The sequence below is a fragment of the Polypterus senegalus genome, chromosome 3 (assembly GCF_016835505.1).
Source record: "Polypterus senegalus isolate Bchr_013 chromosome 3, ASM1683550v1, whole genome shotgun sequence".
Lineage (NCBI taxonomy): Eukaryota > Metazoa > Chordata > Cladistia > Polypteriformes > Polypteridae > Polypterus > Polypterus senegalus.
The window spans coordinates 177,062,493-177,086,690 of NC_053156.1; the positions used below are offsets into that span (position 1 = coordinate 177,062,493).

The 24,198-nt window shown below is 34.5% G+C and overlaps 1 protein-coding gene across 1 annotated transcript in view; it reads right to left on the bottom strand.

Moving 5' to 3' along the window:
• Nucleotides 1–4,909: 4,909 nt before the first annotated feature.
• oprm1 (opioid receptor, mu 1) overlaps nucleotides 4,910–24,198 on the bottom strand; it is a 156,750-nt gene continuing 137,461 nt past the window's right edge. Inside the window, exons 2-3 of the mRNA XM_039748242.1 lie at nucleotides 14,190–14,560; nucleotides 4,910–7,049 (exon numbers count right to left, since the gene is read on the bottom strand). Of these exons, the coding sequence (XP_039604176.1) occupies nucleotides 6,517–7,049; nucleotides 14,190–14,560 (904 nt within the window). The 3' untranslated portion in view covers nucleotides 4,910–6,516. The remainder of the gene's footprint in view (nucleotides 7,050–14,189; nucleotides 14,561–24,198) is intronic.

Consider the following 24,198-nt stretch of genomic DNA (forward strand, 5'->3'; position numbering starts at 1 on the left):
GTTATTCTAATCATGTTTAAAAATATATAAAAGTATTGATTAAGTGGAATGCTCACAAATAAACTGTGTTATGGATTTCGTGAACATTTAATTGATAACTGATGGGTATGATCCCATTTATAGATGATTGCATTACAAAGATTGTTGCTTTAACCATTTTGAAATGAAACAGTATTTATTCCTCCAGTTTTAATATTTCTGCTTTTTTAATTTTTTAGTAAATGTGCTGCCCTTTTAAAAAAAATGTCCAGGGGAGAATGTATGTGTCTATATACACATGTATGTAGGGGGAGTTTTCAGGATATTAAATTTCAATACCACTCCAGCATATAAGGTGGAGATATAGGTAAAAACTTCTCCTCTTTTACCTACATAGCCTTGCCGGTTCCACCATGTCAAAATGTCAAAAGTTGCCATTCATTCTTGGACCCATTTCTGCTAGAAACAACACTGCATCCAGAAGCCTTGACCGAAGAAGTTAACAAACACCATTCTTTTGATGTTTTTCTTTGTCTTTTGGCCAAGCCAGCCAGTCATTAAACAGGATTTGCTTGTGATACAGATGGTCATATTTTTTGTTATATCTTTTACAATATTTACTGTATATGCATGCCTGTGTATTAAAATTATTGCTCATTGATTTATGTCATTAGCTAGGACACACTAATGAAAATGTAAATTTCATGTGTTGTATACGTTTTGAGATAAATGCATACACAATTTTTAAATCATTTAAAAATGCAGTTTAATTTTCTGTAAATATCAAGATACAGCAGAAAAAATGAATTATTTTAACACTTTCATTTATAAACATACTTAACTTTATTTAGCCTGTTACAATTGCTGCCATTTGATGTAAACCACAGGTTCACAGCTTTTTTCAGGACTCTTGCAATAATTCATATAAATAGTTAATATAATGGCAATGAAACATAATATTTGACCAAAGGTAGACCAAAAGCTTCAGAATTAAAATTACATTATTTTGTTTTCAACTCAAGATACAATTTCCAAAGCAGCTTCTTTGTAAAAGTGGTCAAAACAAATACAGTAAAAATACATTTTATGCTATGCAGTTTTTTTCTGATTAAAAAGCTTCTAGTATGTACTTTAACAAATTAGCTACATATTCTGCAATATACAAAGAAAATTATATTAAACATAATTACCATAAAAATATAACTACAGTATCTACATTTCCAAGCATTGTAATATCAATGCAAAAAACATGTATACAAGTGCTTGCTTAATGGACTTCACATGAATATTCTGAAGAGGAAAACACCACATAGTAAAACATGCGTATACCATATATCAGACTATTAAAATACATTTAATAATACAATTTAAGTACACTTAATAAAAAGATTCTGTAATGTATTTTTACTGTTAATGTTATGGAGTCTTCATAATATATTCAAGAGCTACATAATGTTAGTATGTACAATCATTCCAAATATATATTTTACTTAACAGTAATTCAGTAATATATCACTAGTTAGATACAAATAAAAAAAAAAGTCCAGATTATCCAACAGTTTTTTATCATAGATTTAACCGATTATAGGCAGGATAGTAAAAATGGAGCCATGAATAAAATATGAAATATTTTTTAAAAAGCAAAATAAAAGCAACCATATACAATATTAAATGTCCATTACAATTGGAGTGGCTATCTGTTAATTAATTGAGTGCTTTGAAAAGTTTTAAAGTAAAGCACTTGTAACTTTAATATTAATTCAGTAGGTACAAAGCCTGTTCATTATTCACATATACAGGGTGGTCCAGATCTAATTATGCAGATCCAGATCGTCTGGATGACTTTGATTTATGAGGGGACGATTCCAGTTCGGCACAAAGACGATTCTTCATGTCGTCAGTTCGCACACTTCTCGATGGTCCGGGATTTTTTGGGTGATTTTCTATGTAATAAACTTAATATGTTATAGCATCATGAAAATTGCATAATTAGATCTGGACCACCCTATATGTATCTATTTCTTTGTTTACCTTTAAAAAACTTCTAATTTTACATAAATTGTGTATTTAATTTCCAATTAAAAACAAATGAGGCAACAAGGTTAAGAACATAGAGTAAGTCTTTGAAATGACTTTCAAATAATGACGTATCACTTTACATAAAGTATACATTTTTAACTTAAATTATAAAAGTGACTTTAGGTAAATGCATTTATTTGTTTCTGTAAAATGCATATCATTTACTATGGTAAGTACAGTGCTGTAAAAAAGAAAACTAAATACACTAAAATCCTCTTCCTCCAATAAACATATTACTTACTATGCGGCAGGATGTTTACAAGTGTGATCCTTATTTTATTTTAATACAACAAATTACAGCCCAAAAGTAAAATCTTCATTTTCCAATAAATAAAAATCACCTAAAATATAACTTACTATGGTGCCAAAATTGTATCCCTGGCTTCATTGCCTGTTTCTGGTTGTTATGGTGTAGATAATAACTGTATGCCAGAACAGGTGACATTGTCAGTTTGTTCTTGTCAATGTGGCAAGCTTTAGTAGGTTAGTCTCTCTGCAGAGCCTTCGATTTTCTTGATATCTCTGGTGTCCTCAAGACAATAACTGAGTCAGGGGTTAAGGCCCCAGATAACCGTGGATCAAAAGGAATGATCCATGGACCTGCTACTTGAATAAAGATGGGGTTTGATCAGTCTTAGATCAGTCATCTGGGAGAGAAGTAATCTCAGATTACATCACTGATGATGTGAAACACAACACGTATGGTTTAATCAGTGATACATTTCTTGTAACTGTGTATCAGTCACTTATGTCAACTGCGGGAATGATTTATAGACGTGAGTTTCTTCTGTTTAAACACAATTTTTGGTTTGCACTGTCTTTGGGGCAAAATAGTTCCAACTTTGAAGTATCTTTTTCAATGTCTGGAAATTCTTGCTCGACATCCAGAAGAATCCCTAGCAAAATATAGTCATGCATTTATATTCTTTTATTTCAGAACAACAAGTTCTTCCGTTTAAACCTGCACAAAAACTTTGTCCAGTCTGTTTCTGACAGTTTTCCATAAGAAATGCCTGTAGATATTTTGATGTTAACATTGGGATCTTGATTTCCTTCAGTATCTTCAAGTCAGAATGTGGGCTATATTTGGTACAATGCTTACTGATCGTATCATTTCATTGCTTGTAGTTAGTCTGCCATATCTTACAGCCTCTGGATAGTCTGTTTACCTTAGAAAGTGCCATCTCTGCCTATTAGGCTACACAATAATTAGACCAAATTTCTTATCTTTATGTACAGCAAAACGATTCAAACTACTGTCTAGTGACTATATAATTATTTGCAACTGGATGATTAAGGTAAAAATACACCAAATTTTGTCTCAACCCATACTGTTGAATGAAAAATTGTAAAGTGCAATCTTTCTACTCTCTTTGCTAGATTAGAACACAATAATCCATTTCTGTATTAATGAGGGTCAGATTTTTATATACTTACATAATTTGTATTAAAGATGTGCTTATTTTCTCATTGTACTATTTTTCTGTTCTTTCAATAAGTGTTAAATTTCTTCCTCTAGTTTATCCCAGTGTAAATTTTAGCCCAGTAACAACACATACAAGGTAAGAATTTGCCTATGTAAATGCAACACCAGCTGATTGTGGTTTATATACTAAGATGGTAGAACACAACTACACATGACCATAGAGGCTTGAGAGTATCCATTTAAACTTGGGAGTAAAACCACAAAAACAAGGAGAAACTATGCATAACCCATCAACAAGGTGAATTTTAACACAGAACAGACTTCCGTTGTATTTTTGTGTGTTATGTATTTTCTACAGTAACTACGATATAATAAAATGCAATATTACAGGGCTAGGTATAATTATTTTTTTCTGATTAGCTGATATCATCCCCCTATAGTAAAATAATTAAAGAGCTTTTTTAAAGCATATATGTTTAAACCTATATATATATATATATATAAATTGTGTGACCAGAGATTTTGAGCCTGACCTATTAAAACAAACATCAGTAAAATCCCAAAGTATTATGTTTCAACAATATCCTCATGAACACAATTACATTATAACATTCACTAAGCTTTTCTATGGCACTTAAGTAAAATGTTTTGTCTTGCTTTTTGCAACCATTATGTAGCTGACTTGACATCTTCATCATTGGCACAGCACATCCAAGAAGCTTTTCAGATTGGCAAACAGGTAGTCATAAAGGGGCTGGTCTTGAGAATACAGTATATATTTGAATCAAAATGTTAAGAGATCAGCTTTGTAGACAGCTTTCCTTACTGCTTTTCCTCAATTCACTGCAGCAAAAGACAAAGGAAATCAACATAATGCTGATGGGTTATGTGGGCTTTTTGATGTATGTAATCACTATGCTCTTATCATCATACTGAATAAGATATTGCCAGCACCGGCTTGAACCTTGGATTTCTTTGTTGTTAGAAAATCACCTGCACTTTCATTGTTTTAATTGTTGTTTGGACTGCCAAAGTGCCAAAGTGATGCATTTCATCTCTACTTATGAAACATGTCTTATATTTCTCCCAGTTTGAATTCACTAGCTCAAAATTCACTTGAGAGATTGGGTGCAGTGATACTTCATTATAGGAGTCAGCATTCTGAGTAACTAATATGCAGAGATCTTGCTCATATTTAATTGCTCATGAAGAATGGATTTATTTTACCCATAACTAATCCCTGTAGTGTCTACCACCTCATGCACTGACACTCTTTGATTCTTCATTACACTTTGCTCCACATTGGCAACATTTTCTTCTGTCATTAATGTCAAAGTTTGACAACTGAATTCTGCAGCAAATCCTTTGACTGAGGCATGTGAAGGAGACTGCTCCAGGTATGTATTATCTAGGTGAGAATGAATCTCCGAAGACATATTGCTCTCTAGAGTTATTGGTTCCGTGACAGCAAGATACTTTATTTTGTGGTTTTTGGCATCCATGTTGACTTGGTTCTGAAACAAGAAAAATACACTATAAACCAAAAATGGTAGAAACCTGTAATTCACATGTATAAGTACTGTACAGGGTCTAATCTTTGGCCACTTTTATCACAGGATACACCTTTCAGGTTCAGGATTAAAACTTTCTGAAAACCTATAGTGTATGTATAGCCTTTTCATTATAAGAAACAAGCCTTTACTAGAGGATATTTAAAGATTATTTGAAAGTCATTTTGGGAAAAAGCTTCATCACAAATACAAATGCAAGTATATCACAACTACTGTGTCCTGTTGAGCTATTAGCATTATATTAAATTCAGAATAAAAATAAAACTTGCCAAAACTAAGAATGTCATTATTTTAGTAATATAAAAAATATGCTTAAAATGTGTTATCTCAGAAACAAGTAATTGTTCTCTTACAGTGCATTATTTTTGACTGACATCAAGGATTATGATATGGTATTTCAGAGAGAAATTTCTGTTTGGGAAGTTAAAACATTTCTCTTCATAAATATCAAAGGTTAATCTTTTGACTTTTCAAAGATTTTTCTAGTGTTACATGTTAGCACATGAAGTTCTTTAATTTCTTCCTTTTCTTGAAACTTTGAGAATGATGCATCAGGGAATTGCTTGTAGGTGAAGGGATATTTTAGTAGGATTCTCCCAAATTAGAAGCCAGGGAGTAATGTTTCACAGACTTTTTTTTTTTTTTCAAAATGTACTAATTGTTTCTCTCTTTATCTCCTAACTTGTTACTTAGTGTCAAAGATATTTCCAATGTGGTCTTAATCAAGCAATTATGTGACACTCACACTGCATTTTTAAAGATTAAATATCCTGGAAACTGTATCGTATATGTCAGTTCAAAATAACATTAAAAAAATGCCTGCCTTAAGTGTAGAAAATATGCACCACTGACAAAATCTGATCGTTTTCAAATATTATATACAACTTTTTAAAAAATGTTCTCAGGCGTGTGTGAAAATCCATCTGCTACAATTAATCTCCCTATAGATACAAGTATAACTAAACAAACTGTCCAAACAACTTAAAATAAGGAGAATAAACCCACAATATTGAATTATAGGATAACTAGATAAGAAACATTTAAGCACAGGTTACTGAAGAAGTACAATAGATAGACAGGTACACAATTCTAGAGTGCAGAAGTAGCCCTAATCCAAGCATGTGCAGATGTTGCCTGTTCCATAGGATAGCAGCAACAATCTGCAATTGATATATTTACATTTTGTGTTCCTTCAAATGTGCTGCAAAAAGAAGAGATGACCTCAATGCTTATACAAGTGCCAATATGAAGATGTAGAATTCTTTGAATATACTAATTCTACAGCCATGAAATTCACGTATTTTAATTTCTTTATTTACAGCTGCAATAGCATTTACAATGGTACATAAGCGCATTTTAGAGTCTTGTATGTCAAAGCCCTGTTGTGAACTGTGTCACTTCCGAGTGCAAGTCATCACTAGCCTGAAATCGTGAGTCCAATGATGACATCTCCACTGCTAGTCATACCTGGTGGTTAGACCTGTCCACAGTCTGTGCACTGGAGTTTTGGTCTCGGGGTGCATTCCTTGTTCGAACTGAATTCTGCTGTTCAATTGTTGAGGAAGTAGGAATGCAAAATTCACGGAAACACCTCTTGAAGTTTTCGTCAAGGAAAGCATAAAGTACAGGATTCAGGCAGCTGTTTGTGTAGCCCAGAGCAATGCAGAAGTGCCAGGTGACTGACTGTAGCAAAGAGCTGGGCACAGTGACTAAAGCTTTGATAATGACATAAATGTGAATTGGTGTCCAGCAGACAATAAACACAGCAACAACTACCAGCACCATCCTAGTAATTCTTCTGAGATTCCTGTCTTTCTCCTTGGAGCCAGATAGCATTCGAACACTTTTCAGCCGGAGGATCATGAGACCATAGCACACGGTAATAATAAGAACAGGCATGATGAAGGCAAAGATAAAAACACAGATCTTCAGAAGGTTTTCCCAGTACCATGATGGATGAGGGAATGTTAGAGTACAGTCTGTGACACCTAAAACTTAAAAAAAATAGAAAGGTCAACTAATTTACAAACACTAATTAGTCTTCTTTTTCATTTTAGCAAGCATTTTTTCACATTGCAATGCTGACAGATACTTGAAAATTTCATAAGCAGCCAAATGTATATACTATGAGATAAGTAAATGATTTATCCAAGTCTTTTAAATAGCTGAGTAGTTTAAAGTTCAGGAACTTTGGAGAGGAGCCTATCCCAGCAACTCTTGGTATAAACCTAGATATGTTATGAGTTCAAGACATGATACAGTTACCCAGTGTTTGGCTAGAGATTAACCTAGCATAAACTAGGGTACATGATGAAAAACGCCAGCAGGCAGTATTGTGGAGAGCTAGGATAAAACATACTTTCATATACAACTATGCTGCCCTCTGGTTTAGGACCCTTACACAATTGTACTTATCTTAGACTTTTATGTCAATTTAAAAAAAGGTACCATCTTAATAAACAATAATAAAAAGTCATGCAAGCTCTATAGAGGCAGTATCTGGGCTGGTATTCATACCCAAGATTCTGGAATCGTGAGATGGCAGCAGTAACCATCTTCTATAATGTATTCTAATTATAGTTGGATTTCATTGAGAGTGAAGTTTAAAATTGAGTAAGATCCTAATATTGATGTAATCCAAGAAAACCCTTAAAAACAGTAATGGATTATAATATTCAATTGTTATAGAAAATAAACTTTCTAAAGTCATGTCTACTTTGTGAAATGGTTTTAGAAAAAGGAATAACTTTTCTCCTTCTCATTTTATAATCTCTTTCATGAAGCACTCATCTGGTGCTGCAGAGCAATATAATCTGCATGCAGCACGAGGAGCAAGCTTCGATTGCATTGCTAGTGCCACCCTGGAAGTTTATGATAAAATGAACTGCTATATGTGGTCTCTGAATGAATGAATCCATAACATTATTCAGCATTATTTTTAGAATTCATTTCGAGCATTTTAGATATATTAGCCATGCATTGTAGAACTTTAAAGCAAAGATAAAAAAAATCTGGTGTTTGAAGACTGTTATAATAATGTAAAGTAACAGAAACGTAGAGTGCAGTCAGTAATTCTTAATTATAACAGCTACAACTATATAATTTGTATAGTTCTTTAGCTCCTGGCATACATTTGAGAAGACACTGGTTACAAGATTGGTGAATGTTTTGTTTAGCATGGGAAATAATCAGTTATAATCAGATACTGTTCTCCTATTTTTATAGATTGATGTCTGGGATATTTTACATTTTGCAGTGTATTTTTGATAATTGCTTCTTATATTTTTCTCATAATATGCCAAAGGAAGTGGCAAGCTGCATGTACAGTGTATGGAATTTATCAATACAGCATAGTAACGAGTGTATGCATTTGTGCCACTTAATGTACATTAATCAACATTACAGTACTGAAATTGTTTCGTTTTTAATGTTGGTACAATTTCATAGCACAGTGATAGAAGTATAATTTTTCCTCCTACAGTCCAAAGGTGTCTTTTAATACTGACTGGCCCAGTAGAGGTGAGCCCCATGATGGTCTGATATCCTGCTTTATACACGTAAAAAAACATCTTCTCATTGCAACAATCTAGATGATGGATGGATGATTGACAGATTCCATTAGCCTATAGTAAAAAGGTTTAGTATGCTATAGTAAATATTGGATCAGATTGTTAATATTATGCAGACATTTCAATCAAAGTTTCACAATAAAAATGGATAATCATTTAAAATAACTACTTTTAGTTTTATAAAGTAGTGTTTTGTATATGAAATGTGCATTTATTACAGCGTTTATCAAACTTTACTTTAAAACATGAGATATGTCAAAAAGAACATTCATTTGTAAAGCTATATAACCACCATGAAGCTTTTACTCTAGTCAAGTTAAAAAAAACGGACAAATGCATCCCTGTCAAATTATACAACATATTGAAACATCTTTTTTTTTCATGATGCTTCTGATGTGCATATTTGGATCTGTCTATTCAGCATTTTGTTTATCTGTTACAGGTCGACTCTAAGATATCTTTAATCTTAGCATAAATGCACAGCTCTACAACTGTCAAGCTACTGAGCAGAATATCCTTATATCCTAGATCTTGGCTTTCTGTTGCAGAATTATTTTAAAATACAAAGAAATTAATTAATTAAAATGGCCGAATTGTAATCTAATTTTTGGAATTTGTGCACGGGGTACCAAACTTGGATTAACACAGCATGAACAAAAATGTAGAATACTGCAATGTATTTTATATTGTATAGCAAGGGTTTACAATGGAGAGGTGCACTTGTGTTTCAGAATTCTGAGTTCAAACACCAGACCTGGGGCAATGTCGGTTTGCAGTTCATGTCTGTTTAAGTTTTTCTCCAGGTTCTCTAGTTCTTCCACAAGCTGAAAACATGCATGTTAGGTTAGGTTGTGACTAAAGATTGACTTGTTTAATGCTTTTTATTTAGTCATGTCTAATCAAGCAAGTTTGAAATGTGTCTTCTGAGCTGCATCCACATAGTCAGGAATAAAAAGCATATACAGTGGATATAACATGTACCAGTTTTCCAAAAAGTCTGACACATTTACTGTACATCGTTTTAAAATTATTCTTTGATAACTACTACTACCAATTTGAGAAAGGCTTCACATAGAAAGTTTTACCACTCTTATGAAAGTCTTTATAACCCTAATACTGCATTATTTGTTTTTTATTAATATGCTATATGACACAGGGGAGAAAGGAACTCCTAGAGTGATTTGTGTGGGTCTTTAAGGCAACTATACCCGAGTTAAGGAAGATAAGTGCCATATATAATGGGTTGCTGCGATCAGGCAAGAGGATTTGCAGTTTCTTCATCACTTCCCGCTGGCAAATGCATATCAAGTTATCTATGTCAACACCAATAATTTTGCTCCCTGTCTGGTAAGTTGATGGAGCTTCTTTAAATTTTGATTTATCAGGCTACTAAACCAGTCAATGGAGCTGAAAGTAATAGCAGACAGTATCATGCTGTGATAAAAAAGACAGCGTGAGATCCCAGTCTACTCTGAGCAGACTGAGTTTACAGAGAATGATTGCATTTAGAATAGATATTTTATTATAATATTCCAATTTAAATTTTTGAATGTAAAGTCTTATATAAAACATCTGTTGTTTTGAAATGTTCTGTGTGTCTGTGCACAGCAGCCTAACAGAACATATTAAAGATATTTGTGTGCTAGTTATCTTGGGACCTCCAACTGCGTTACTGAATGTAGATACTGTAATAGTATGACACTCTTTCTATATGTTATGGCACCTTTAACAGTTAAGGCTGTTAATTCCTACATATTTATATTCAATCATTATTTGTACATCTTCTCCTGGGAAGTATGAGGGGTAAACAAAAGTGTGTCTTTGAATATCAAATAGCATTTGTGTAATATGGTATGTATCTTAGTGTTTTCTATATAGTTAATAAAGGAAAAACTAGATTTGGTTGGTCTCCATTCACTAGTATACAGTGAAAATAGTAAAGGAGACATAACCCAAATGTGAGGAACCCCTGTGTTTAACTGAATGCCCTTTAAACAGTTTAACGGAAAATCCAGAAAGCATACTATAATATATGGATTAAAATTCATACTGTTCAATTAATTAATTAATAAATGGGGTTATTTAGTATTTATCAGTGAAAAAGAAATCTGGAAATAATGCTCTGACACAGAAGTCAGGCTTATCAAGAAAATATACAGTATGATAAGAAAAATATAATATGAAAATTATAACCAGCAAAACATCCTCTAAACTTCTGTTTGCACAGCAAGCAAATTGGTGATTATCTTGAAAGGGTTTAGTCTGTATCATTAAAATGTTCTTCACTAAAAGTTCAAATGGAAGTGAGATCTGTTGGCTTGTAGCCATTTAGACTAGGGTAATGACTGACTGTTTCCAGTGACCTATTAAAATAACAGATAAATAAGGAGAGGTGCCCTGTTTAAACATCTGATATGCCTCATGAGTGAGTGGGGGTGACTAAGTGGGCTCAACTAAGGAAAGGGATCCTGTCCATTTTTCTGCCTTGGGCCAAGTGCTTATAAGAAAGCAACTGGCCCCCAGCAATCCTGAACTGGATAAGATATTGGAAGGATAAAGAAGTTTACAATTATTACAGATCTTCACTGGTGGCTTTAATTTTAACAAGATTAACAAATGGGTAATTCGTGCTGCTAATATTTTCGACAGCATGATAGCAATATGCTTATTAAAATATTCTCTTCAATTTTTGTTTTTAAATTGTTAAAAAAAAAGTAAATTAGAATAAAAAGTGGTGCAAAAGCCTCACATATTTTCCAGCCATTCTCCAAAGCAAAATATTCAAGCATTATAGGTCATGAAGAAAGATGAGAAGATTCAATGATTTCTGGCCTGGGTTATGTCACAAACAAATGCCAAAAGGGCACCGCATTAGAACAAGGTTAATAACAGCTAATCTTGTGATATTAAACTTGTAATTTCTTGCATATATTTAATGAGTATTTGTTATTCAGATATGGCTAGGTTTTCTCAAACTGCTATTACCTACCATCTACAGTATGATAAGGGACTTAGTTTTGTTCTTTATATATAAGCATATAAATACAGTATCATCTACATAAGTCATGTTAGCTTACATGATAGCTGTTTAGACTTTTCCCTATGATTATTGTCAAGTAACTATGGCAAACACTGGGCTGGAACCAGTAAACTAACACCAATTCCATGCCATTACATGTGATGAATAATGCCAGGAATTACGCTTGATTAGCAAAATAGACAGAACAATGAGCAGCAGCTACATGAACACTTGTGTGCCATGTACGCAAAGAATTATATCAAGAAGACAAAGAGTGCTTAAATCGAAATAACCTCACAATAAATCAATATATCTAGATAGAAGATAAACTTAAATGTTAGAATATAAAAGTGGGCAAAATTAACCAGCTTAGACACTCCCTGCTATGTCCAAAATACCACCAAAGCAGTCTTTTCATCTCCTATAACCATTCTTGTTGTAAAGCACACAATGGCCTGAATCCCTTTCCTCCCTCAAGTGAGACTTTGCTCATGTCTGCCTGCTTCCAGACTTAACTTTCACCTTGCCATAAGGCAATTTTAAACCTCCTCCTTGCTTCATTTCCAGTCATGACTTCCAGGGTCAGAAATGGCCTTTACTTGTGTCACAGGAACACTAAGCTACAGTGGCTTCTAATGCCCCAACACCTCTGAGCCTTCAGTAGCATTTAACAGGGACAAGTATCTACGATAGTCACCATAATCATTCCCTTAGACAGACAACACAGTGATGTTCTCAATTGGATGAGCAAAAGAGCACTGGCCTTCTGACAGCCTTTTCTGACCCCTCCCTTAAATAGGTAATCAAACCCTACCTTAATCAGGTAGTGGCAATGTCTTGTCACCTGTCAATCAGGAAGTCTTGTGATGTCTTGCTAGCTCTAGGGCTTCTGCCTCACTACTGATAGGGAAATGGATATTCCTAGAACCTTCATATTCTCTTATCTTTTAGAGTCCAGTAGGAAACTGTGTATTTCATTGGTAACTCTCTCTCTCTCTCCCTGTCTCCATCTCTCTCTCTCTCTCTCTCTCTCTCTCCACCACCCCAGACATCCAAACTGGTACCCCTGCTTGTTACACTGGAGCACACAGAACACATGGAGAATTTATCAGCATCTACCAGCTCCTACTACAAGTGTTGGTTTCTCCTCTACAAGTCTTGTACAGAACGTTCTGTGCTACAGTATATGTCAGTCTGGTGCTGCTCTTGACCTTGAAAACATTTTACTAGTAGGATATTCCTGGACAAGTTATACATGGTTTGAGAGGTCGCTGTTTTAAATAGGAAAATATGACCACATTTATATATTAATTCAATTCAAAAACTCTTTGTGGAACATGCATATTAAATCTCAGCAATAGCTGGTACAGCACACACTCCCTTGATTATAAAAACACAATTTATGACTAAAAACCAAAGCCATTCCTAATGCCTACAATAACTTTCCTTTATTGCCAATAATAACTGTAACCTCAGAACAGTCTTGTGACTTGTAATCACATAAAACCTGAGTTAATTTAAAGGTCATTTATTTCTATGATTGTCTTAAATTATTATTTTTTGTCTCAAAGAAGCATTTTCTATTTTTCTACTTCTTTCAGTCCAGGATGCTGGAGCTGTAGTTTAATACTACTGCAAAAATACCAAAGAATTCCCTTTGGCAAAAGTAAGAGAGCACAAAAAACAAAACACAATGCATGGATTGTGAGAAGAAATTGCAACAAGAAGATTCTTGAGTTCATCTCAGATATAAAGCTGTTTCTAAAGCATTTTCCTTTTTAACATATGAATTTCCGTTTGCATTAATATGATTTTAGTGATAGTGTTAACCCATTCACTTTCAAACCCATCTAATTCAGCTCAGGGTTTTGGTGTAGAAGTCTATGAGTACCTAATCTGAATGGGCTACCATTTGAATAATATCTACATGTGTGTAACATTTTCTTATTCATATCGTCACAGGTTTGTGCTTGGGAAGCAACTTAAGGGCTTAAGTAAGTTGGAGACACGAGAGGGCATTGTCTAATAATGCTCTCTCTTCTCCTTTTCCCTCTGCAGAACGGAAGATTTACAGCTCTCCCACTCTGACGTCAGTTCTGGAATCAGACTTCCTGGACCCGCCTCTTCCTCACAGAATTCCATATAAAGGGAAATGACGTCATCTTGTGAATTGATGATATCTCAACATTGCGTAGTACCATGCTTTTTCTTTGACACCTTTTGTGTACCTCAATATATGGGGTTTGCCTTCAGGTGTCCCTGACCCTTTATCTTGTGCCTTTTGTCTATTTGCAATATATAATGTCACAAATAAAAATACAATCTCTTATGGTTTCTTACTTGGGTCATATTCTGCCAGCTCTCATGTAACTTTCAACCTATTAATTACACTCCATTCTTACTGACATTTTAGGGGAAATATTTCTTCTGCTTGTAATTTTTTAAATGGAATTCTATTATATAGTAATAACATAAGGAACCATGCTCTTTAAATTCTTCTATATTTTCTATTATAATTTGCTGTAAAATCTTTCTTTTCACAGAACATGCAAAATACTTGCCATTACTATCATTTGTTGTAGTTGCCATCACCATCACTGGCAAACCAATTGCTGAGGATAAAATCCAGTTGCAAACATTGATAATTTTGGCATTCCGTGGGGTACGAAAATCGAGAGCTTTAACAGGGTGACAGACAGCAATATAGCGGTCGACACTCATCGTTGTCAAAGTGAAGATGCTGGTAAACATGTTGTAATAGTCGATGGACATGACAATCTTGCATAGCACATCACCAAAGGGCCATGTTCCCATCAGAAAATTGACACTCTGGAAAGGCAGGGTACTTGTAGCTAAAGCATCTGCCAAGGCCAAATTAAAAATGTAGATGTTGGTTGCCGTTTTCATTTTCGTATACCTGTAAAACACACATTTGAAGGAAAAAAAATGTCAGAACATGAAATCATGTCAGAACTGTAACTCTAGTAATTTTTATGTTGCTTTTATGGAGATGGATGTTATTTTAAAAGTAAAACTCAGGTGCCTAATGCACACGTCTCCTATATTCACTAGAAACTATTCATTGTGTACAATGAGAAAAAAACAGCTCTTGCACATTTTGTTGTATAGGAAGACAAAGTTATAACCAGCTTTTAAAAACATCTGAAAAACGAATTTATCTTCTTTCTAAGCTTCATATCTTATTCATGGTTGTAACAGGGAAGATTCAGATTTTAGTGTAGAAAAGACACATAAAATGATGTTCAGGCAGCCTAACAGAATGTCATGTAACTGACTGAATTGTCTTATTTTTTCTAGAGAGTCCCCACTGTGTATAAATCAAGAACATGACAGTTCCTCCCTCCACTTTTCTCTGCTTTAACTGCTCGTTGATTTTCATTGGCATTCATTAAGTGCTTATATTGCTATGTCAAATACTGTATTAAGAATCTTAAGCTCAAGTAGAGCTGTTCTATGATGACTCAACTACCCTCTAAGGCCAGATTGTTAAAATATATTTAGGTGATAGAGTGAGAGCTTTTTCTAAATGCAGAGTATTTAACATTTCTGCTTTACAGTCCTAAGATAACAAAACATACTGTATCTTTCTATAATAAAAAGCATGCCAAAACAAAAAAAAAACACATACATAATAATTTTATACAGTGCCAATAATAATTGCTCGTCCCCTCAAAAGTTTTCCTATTTTATTGTTATAAAATAATGGACCAAAGTGGATTTGATCTGACTTTTTTGAAACTGATCAACACAAAAATGACGTTTTAATGTCAAAGTGAAAACAGATCACTGCAAAGTGATCTCAATTATAGAACACAAAATTGATTGTATAAATATTCAACACTTTTACTATGACACACACAAATCATCACTGGGGTGGCCAAATAGTTTTAAAAGTTACATAATTAAATGGAGATCATCGTTGCTAATCAGGGAGCTTCAATTGATTGTTGTATAAAGTAAATGCGCCTTATCTGTAAGGTCCAGCTTGTGGTGAGTCAGTATCGTGGCCTAACCTACACAATGAGAATAATAAAAAACACTCCAAGCAACTCTAGGAAAATGTGATTGGAAAGTACAAGTCAAGGGATACAAGAAAATATCCAAATCCCTTGGAGACCAGTTACAGTAAATCAATCAAGAAATATAAAGAATATGACTTTTTAGTAAATGTGCCTAGAGCAGGCCATCCACAAAAACTGTGATTATTTCAGATGAACAGTAGTGATGGAGGCCAGCAAAAGACATGTGATAACTCTGATGGAATTACAAGCTACAATAGATGAGATTGGCAAGACTGTGCATACAAAAACTGTTGCCTGGGTACTTTACCAGGCACACCTTGATGGAAAAATAGCAAAGAGAAAGCCACTATTTAAAAATGCATATGAAATCTCGGCTAGAGCTTGCCAGAAGGCACATGGGAGACTTTAAAGTCAGCTGGAAAAAGGATATGTTCTCTCATGAGAAAACAACACGATTTTGGCCATAAGACTATCAGCCATGTTTGGTGTAAATCAAATATTGCACATTAAGAAAAACACATGACTTACACTGTGAAGGATTGTGGTGGCAGATGCTATGGAGATGCTTCTCTATATTAGACCCAAGGCTTGTTAGTGTGTTTTGTAGGGGTGGGGGGTGGCGGTGGGGGGATATAAATAAAATGCAGGGAAATCGCACAGGAATAAATGATGCCGTCTGCAAAAATTCTGCCCATTGAGAGAAGATTTATTTTCCGGCAAGACAATAAGCCCAAGCAAAAAGCCAAAACTACACAGGAATGGCTTAAAAACAACATTGATATCCTGGAGTGGCCGTGTTGAAAATTTGTGTCTGAACCTGAAAAAAGATGTTCACTCAAAATCCTCATGCCACCTGACAAAGCCTGAGCAGTTTTGTAGAGAACAATGTGAAATATTAGTAGTGTCCAGATTTACAAATTTGATATAGACCTGTCCACACAGACTCAAGGCTGGAATTGCTGCCAAAGATGCATCGACTAAATACTGACTTGAAGGGGTGAATACTTTTAGAATCAATTATTCTGTAAAAAAATATTTACGTCTTAAATATTTTTTGTCATTTTAATAGTATGTTTTAGACACAATAGTTCAATAGCTTTCTTCAAAACATTAAAAAAAGGTATTTCTCAAGATAACTATGGTTAGTAATATTCCTTGCCCATGCTCACATATCTGCATGCCGAGTCAAATATAATGAACTGTGCAAAATGTACACAAAAATTAATTAATTGATTGATTTTATGATACTGTACATCAAGGCATGTATTGCTCTTTATTCTGTCTGACAAATCCAAGGAAATTGCTTACGCTCTTCTTGGCAGCTGGGATGGGGTAGAGGATTGGTTTAATAAAAATGTTCCAACTGAAGGAGCTCACACAAGGAATACAAATAACATGAAAAAGATGCCAGACGTCTTTCACCAGACCTGAACCTAACAGGCCCAACAATGCATGGTATTGTTCTAAATCAATTCAGGTAAGATATTTCTAAATTTTGTTTTTTAATTTAGTGATTACATATAATATACATTTGGTAACACTTTATTCATATGTTTCTGTACATTGCTTAATGACGGCTTGCTTTAAATGATCATAAAAAACAACAAGCAAATAAGAAGCAAAACATACAGTTATAAAGTGTCAAAACACTTGTATAGGCAATAAACATTTTAGCAGAGAATCAAGACAAAAAGAATCACAATGAACAACCTGAATTGGGACCCGAGAGCAGCCGTGCAACAGGTGACACCTCAGCACAACACTGGAACAATGTGAGGTTTTTTTATGGTGGCTGGAATGCTAATCCTGTCACCAACCCCCAAGTTTTCCCTGAAAGTTGGAGTTCCTGCTTGCAGGGCTGGATACAGATTAACATGCCCAGGACAAAGCAATTGAGAGTTAAGGGCCCAATGGAGTAGAGTCACTTCTAGCGTTTGATCTGATAATCTTACTGTGATTACAGACATTCTTTTATGGGGTAAATATTGTCTATGACGTGACAGCGATACCATGCAATGCCCATACTATGATGTCACAATATTGCAGCTATCTTGGATGCCAAGAAACAACTTGGAAATAACAAAGAAATGAGTAACATAATTGCAGTAAAAACGGGAACATAAAATATTATGTAGAACCTGACACTCATTCCTTTATACAGTATATATTGAACCAATTTTGCATTACGTATTACATTTTCTTCAGTTGTTTTCATCCTTTCATTTCTTGATTAATTTATATAGTTCTATGTGAATACTTTGACCAATATCTTTCTTCAGTTATCTCCTCTTCTCCTTATGCTCATTTCCCTCTAATCATTCAGTCTGAATCAGTCTTCAATCTTACCTTATATCTCCTGCATGGAAAGTGCCTATCTGTCCTCTTTTCCTTTTCAGTATTTTTACAAGCTGTTATTTAATATTCTGAATAGAATCCTTGTTGCTTCTTTAATACATTCAGTGACATCCCTTTATCATAATGACTTTGCCTTTGTTTTTACCCATACATTTGTTGAAATCCGAAAACGCTTATAATTATTTCAGATGTTTTCCAACTCATTACTCCCTTCTCTCTCATATCTTTCTTTCTTTTGTAATTTTCTTTAATTTTTTAATAAAGAAAAATGTTTAACGAGATCTTTATTTAAACATGCTTATCCAGCACATCTACATTTTTGTTTTTACACTCTTTAATACACTTTTAAAATAATTAACTGTTGTTTCCCTTTATTAAACTGTGCCTCCAAGAGCTAAAGAAGTAATTGTAGTGTTTAAGATCTAAGCATCCCAGTGAGACACATTTTTCTAAGTCCCTTGCCACATATCATTCTCCATTGAAGGGATTCTACAAAAAGCCTTCACTTAGATCCACAGGTATTGAATGCGATTATGAACAATGCTGCACATCCTCTCTCTGACACACTGAATACTTTCAGCCAACGAATTATTCTGCAGAGGTTTGTCAAGAAAAGCTACTGGAGTTCCTTTATACCAACCGCAATATGTCTGCATGATGCCTCACTGAGAATGTGAAAGACAAGTCAGAACTTTTCTTTCTATCTATTTTTTTTTTTACTTTATAGTCATTCTGGGGTGTGTTCAGACCAAAGAGTGTGTGTACATTTATTTACTTATCCACCAATTTATATACTTATTTATTTAATTCTATCTATCTATCTATCTATCTATCTATCTATCTATCTATCTATCTATCTATCTATCTATCTATCTATCTATCTATCTATCTATCTATCTATCTATCTATCTATCTATCTATCTATCTGTCTGTCTGTCTGTTGCCAGTGTCACTCATCCATTTTTCTCAAAAACCTTCAAGTGTTTAATTCAGGACCAATATTCCCTGTTCTTTTCAGCCCTCTGTGAAATCCTCTGCAGTTAAGCTTCAACAAATATTAATCTGCACAAAATGTTCTGGTTTTAGTAATGAATAGCCTTATTTTTCCTTAGAAATACTCCCCCTGTTTTTTAAATCATAAATTTAAATTTTCAGGTTTTGGACTGGACTAGTTAAAGTTTAGCTTGTAGGTTTAGTCCTTCTACCTAGCAAAAAAGCACTCCCCATGAAGCTCTCCTTTAGTTGGCCTCTAATATTAGTTCAAAGACTGCTTCTTTGTTCCTGTTACATTTGCTCATGTTGTTCAAAAAGGCCTTTTTTGTGATCTGCTGGACAAAAATACTTTCTAGAGTTTGCATTTCCATCTTTCATTCTGCATGTTTTAGCCCAGAATCCTCCCTCCTTAGATTGTCAGAAGCCTCAGCATGACTTTTTTATTCTTACAATGAACACATCTCTTCAATTTTCCAGTAATTTCTTACTTATTAGCAGTCATTAAAATCTCTCTATCACTATTTCACTCAATTTCTTGTTTAAACATTTGTCCTGTCTATACAAATGGACTGCAGCAAATCTCTCTCCAACTTAATGATAATGCTGCTACCTGCATGTTAAATTCCATCTCTTTCCCCATTTCATTCGATTTTATTTCTGCATTTCTCCTCACACAACTAGCATTCATTTTGTCTTGATCTATGCATTTATTTTGCCTTTTCCTAGATGAAATCCAATTATCGGACATTCTCACCCCTTGCTCCCAAGCTGTAGAGTGAGCTTTATCTCAACATTAGAACTGCCTGAGGTTATTCACATTTAGACACCTCTTGAAGTTCCATGTGTTTAAAAGACACCTTGGGACTACTTATGCTTTCTGTCACTCATCTGTATTACATTTAGTGTACCCTTTTTAATAGTTTGCTTCTCTGCCATCTAGTATGATATTGCCTATGCAAAACTTGCTGCTCCTTATTCTCTTTATTCTGTCTTGCTAAGTTCAGTAATACATGATTCATTTTTTAAAGTTTCCTTTGTTAAAGACATTTTTCAAAATAAATATATCCACCAAGAAATAAATAATTCACCTATCAGCTATGAAGCCTATTTAATCCAGTTAAGGGCTGCAGGTGATAATAATATTATTATATTTTAAGCTGTGGTGGATACCACACAGAATGGACATTTCAGCCATTACTTTATTCAGGCATATTCACTGTTTTATTAAAAATCAGACTTCTCTATAACCTTAGAATCCCTGCATAAACCTTTATGTAGAGGAGAGTTCCCCTAGAACAACAAATGTAAATATTATTGTCAGTTTTATAATTGCCACTAACCATTACTTCTTCCACTACTTTTTATCCCATTCACTCATGTAAATGATACTTTCTCTCACTCTGCATCTCTCAGCATGATGTCTACCCCTTTCTCCTTCCAATCTGACTTGTTCTCCAGTCCTTGCCTCTCTGTTTTGTGGCATCCTCCTCAGTCAGTGTTCACGGTAACTCATTTTAAATTAACATCATTAAAGAAATGCTCAACAATTTTTCCAGAAGGCTACCACAGTCATTCTGAAATACCTCATTCTAAAAGATCAGTCACTATAGTCACAGGCACTCCTTCCATGCCTGAATGTTATCAATCTGTCTGCTGCAAACAGAATCAAAATTTTGTAGTGCTTCTGCATCATTTTGAAGAAGTGTTAGCAAATGCCAATCTTCTGCCTTTAGCCTAATTTTTATGGTTAAAGGGTAAAACATCGTCAAGAAAATTGTGCTCTTGTGCTTTAACCAATGGGGCAAGAAAAAAAAACAGAGGACATGGGCAGAAGGCAGTTCAAGTTAAAAGTCAACTTCATGTTTATTCAACAAGTGAATGGACAAAACCATACATGGAGAGAATGTGCCAGGTGTTTTTGGTGGACATTAGAGTTAACTGTCAAGGCCACTATAGATGCTCAGTAGTGATCAAGAAACTCCATGGAGTTCGCTTTGCATCGAGTTGGGCAAAATCACAGAAGTGTTAAGGAACTTTGCTGACCTCTATGAAATGCATTGAAGTAAATGGGGAAGAAGTTCCTGAACTAACTTTGAGTATATTATAATGGAGCAATTGTGATTTAAGTGTTCTTGAGAGCTGCCAACTATGCTGGTCTGATTGTGTGATCTTAGCTGTGAGGAGGCCATGTGCCACCATGCCTCACTCAATGAAATAACATCCACAAACAAAATAAAAAACAAATGGCTACAAACTAGCAATAATACATATGTATTATTGCGCTCACAGAGTTCCAGATTTTGGAGCATATGAAGCAGTGAAGCAATGAAGCAGTAGTGTGGAACTGGCTCCTTCCATTGCTCTGGGCACAGATGTTTCGCTCTATCTGTGCATAAGCCTTACACTTTTTACTTCCAACCATAACATAGAAACATCTTTTAAGTAATAATAAACCATCCATCCATCCATCTATTTTCTAACCCGCGGAATCCGAATACAGGGTCACGGGGGTCTGCTGGAGCCAATCCCAGCCAACACAGGGCACAAGGCAGGAACCAATCCTGGGCAGGGTGCCAACCCACCGCAGGACTAATAATAAACCTTTTTTTTTAATACTATCATTTCCTTTAAGGATTTTTGACTCAATGTATCCAGTGTCAGTACTCATAATATTATCATTAGATCAGCTAATGTACTCACATTCTACTGGCATAAAAAATTAGCCCTGTGCCCCTGTGGTGCAGCAAGTAAATGAATGAGTATACAGGGATACGTATATCCAGTGTCAGTGCTCATGATATTCTCATTAGCTCAGGTAATGCACACCTTCAAAGAAAATATTACAAGTTTTTGTTTTTTTGCTTGCAGGGTGTAAATCCAGATGAAGTACTGATCAAGTCATGACATAACTCATTTGTATATCAGATTGGGTGGCAACATTACAGTACATAAGTGTGAAAGTTCTGCACACAGCTAATACAGCTGTGTGATGTCAGGCTGGCATCGCAAAGCACCATGGGCAGTGCTAGAAAAAGGATGTTTGTCTAAGCCATCTGCATGGCAATTTTCCAGGAATATATTGGGCAAACAAGGTCACCAGGAAGCACAGCATATTCGATGAGTCAAATGCTTTGCTGAATTTTATTGATCAACACTAGTGCTCAGTAAATAAAGAAACCTGAATACTATTCAACTGAGTTTGCTACTTTATTTACACCAGTGGTTCCTAAACTCAGTCCTGGGGACCCACTGTGGCTGCAGGGTTTTCTTCCAACCAGATTCACAATCAGCGATAATAATTGATAACAAATGATCTTATTTAATTAGCTGTTCTTTTTTACTCTCTCTTATTCTGCATTCAGAAAAACACAGCAATATGGTTTTTATATTTATAAGACCTTTAGAAATATTTCTATTTTTTTCTAAAGATGTAAATGCTTAACTCTCTTTTGTTATTTTTCTATTATTTTCCCCTTTTCCTGTATAGTTTGCTCCCTTCATTTAACCCTAATAGTGACAATTAACAACCAGCACAGAATACACCCAGGATGATGAAAGCCACAACAACTTCAGTGTCAAACCCGTTAATTACTACAGAATCAATTATGTAACCAGAACACCTGGAAAAGCAGAATGAAAATTAGGATGGAAATACTGTTAACAAAATAAAAAACTGCATATTCCCCTATATAACTAATTAATAAAAATGTACCTAACTTAGTTTGTAATTTCTACATTGACTCCAAAACACAGAAACTAGGAAAGAATGACTCACTTAATTGTGCTAAGAGTCCAATGAAAAATGGAGGTTGGTTGGAACAAAAACTTGCAGCCACAGTGGGTCCCTAGGACCGAGTTTGGGAACCGCTGATTTACACCAAATCTCTATGAAAAGTCTACAACTCATGACTAGCATCTTCTCAGTTTACACACTTACCTCTGGTAACATCTGTTAATTTACCTCTAGTGATACCTATTAATCTCTTCATGGGATCAAACTCAGCTTCGAAGGGATTGGACATAGGCCATCCCCAAAAAATAATACTAATAAAGCTGTTCTTGATTTTCAGTCTGCCCAATGCTGGAAGTGATGAAAAGAATGGGGAGGAGCTATGCAAGTGTACAAAGGAACTCAGTGTGACTTGTTGTCAGAAAAGACTACATAACCAGCTTAGTAAGTGGTGAGCAGCCACACATACAGTAATTTAGGGGCAGAGCATCTGAACAATGTGCCCCTAAAACACACCTGGGACAATTCTGTCTTTTATTATGGAAAAAGGTTTTCTTTATTGGGTTATTGAGTACAGTGGGGAAGTGGAAGTGGAAGCATTTAATTGTGTTATGCCCCTATATATTATATCTTTCATATTTAAAACTTCATCACAAAAGACATTACACTGTATAGAGATACTTGACAACAAAGAGTACCCCTGTCACATTGCATTTATTTAAAAAGCTAAATTATCAGGTAAAAATTATTATGTGCAAGTGTAAGATTCATAGATTGAGTCTTCTCATCAAACCTTTCAAAACAGATACTGCAGAAAGTAGTACAAAAGGAAGGGAAGGGAATGGGACTGGGTAATGCCCTCTGATTTGCATACAGATTGGTTCCTCATGCTTTTGTACCAGATAAATCTCTTAGAACTGGCCCTGTGCATCTCCCTATTTCTATTATATTTCATATTATTAGTTTTTTGCCAATCCCTGCTCTATTTACATTTTATTTTGTATTATTTATGCATTTTTAGCTTTTGCCTAATCTCTTACTAATATTATCCTGATTTTTCAGAAGGAAAGCCACCATTGGATTAATCATTTCAGGTGATACATTGTGCTGCTACCCAAGGCTTTTTTGCCATAGCATTAGAAGGAATTAGCATTTTCAGCTTCTTTATCGTACTTCTTTCATTTCAAATATGGTAAATATTATACTTTGACATTAACTCTGAACCTTTTAGTTTACAATATTATAGTTAGGGGTATGAGACCTTTTGTGTATTATTAATTTTGGCATTTAGAATAATAGTTTCTAATTTAGGATTTTGAGTTTTGGATTTGGGTTTCATCTTGGGTGATTCATTTTTCATTTTAATTTTTCTTCAATATTTTCCTTTGCTTTTTTTATAGTAATTTAACTCTTGTTTAATTTAATTTATAAGTA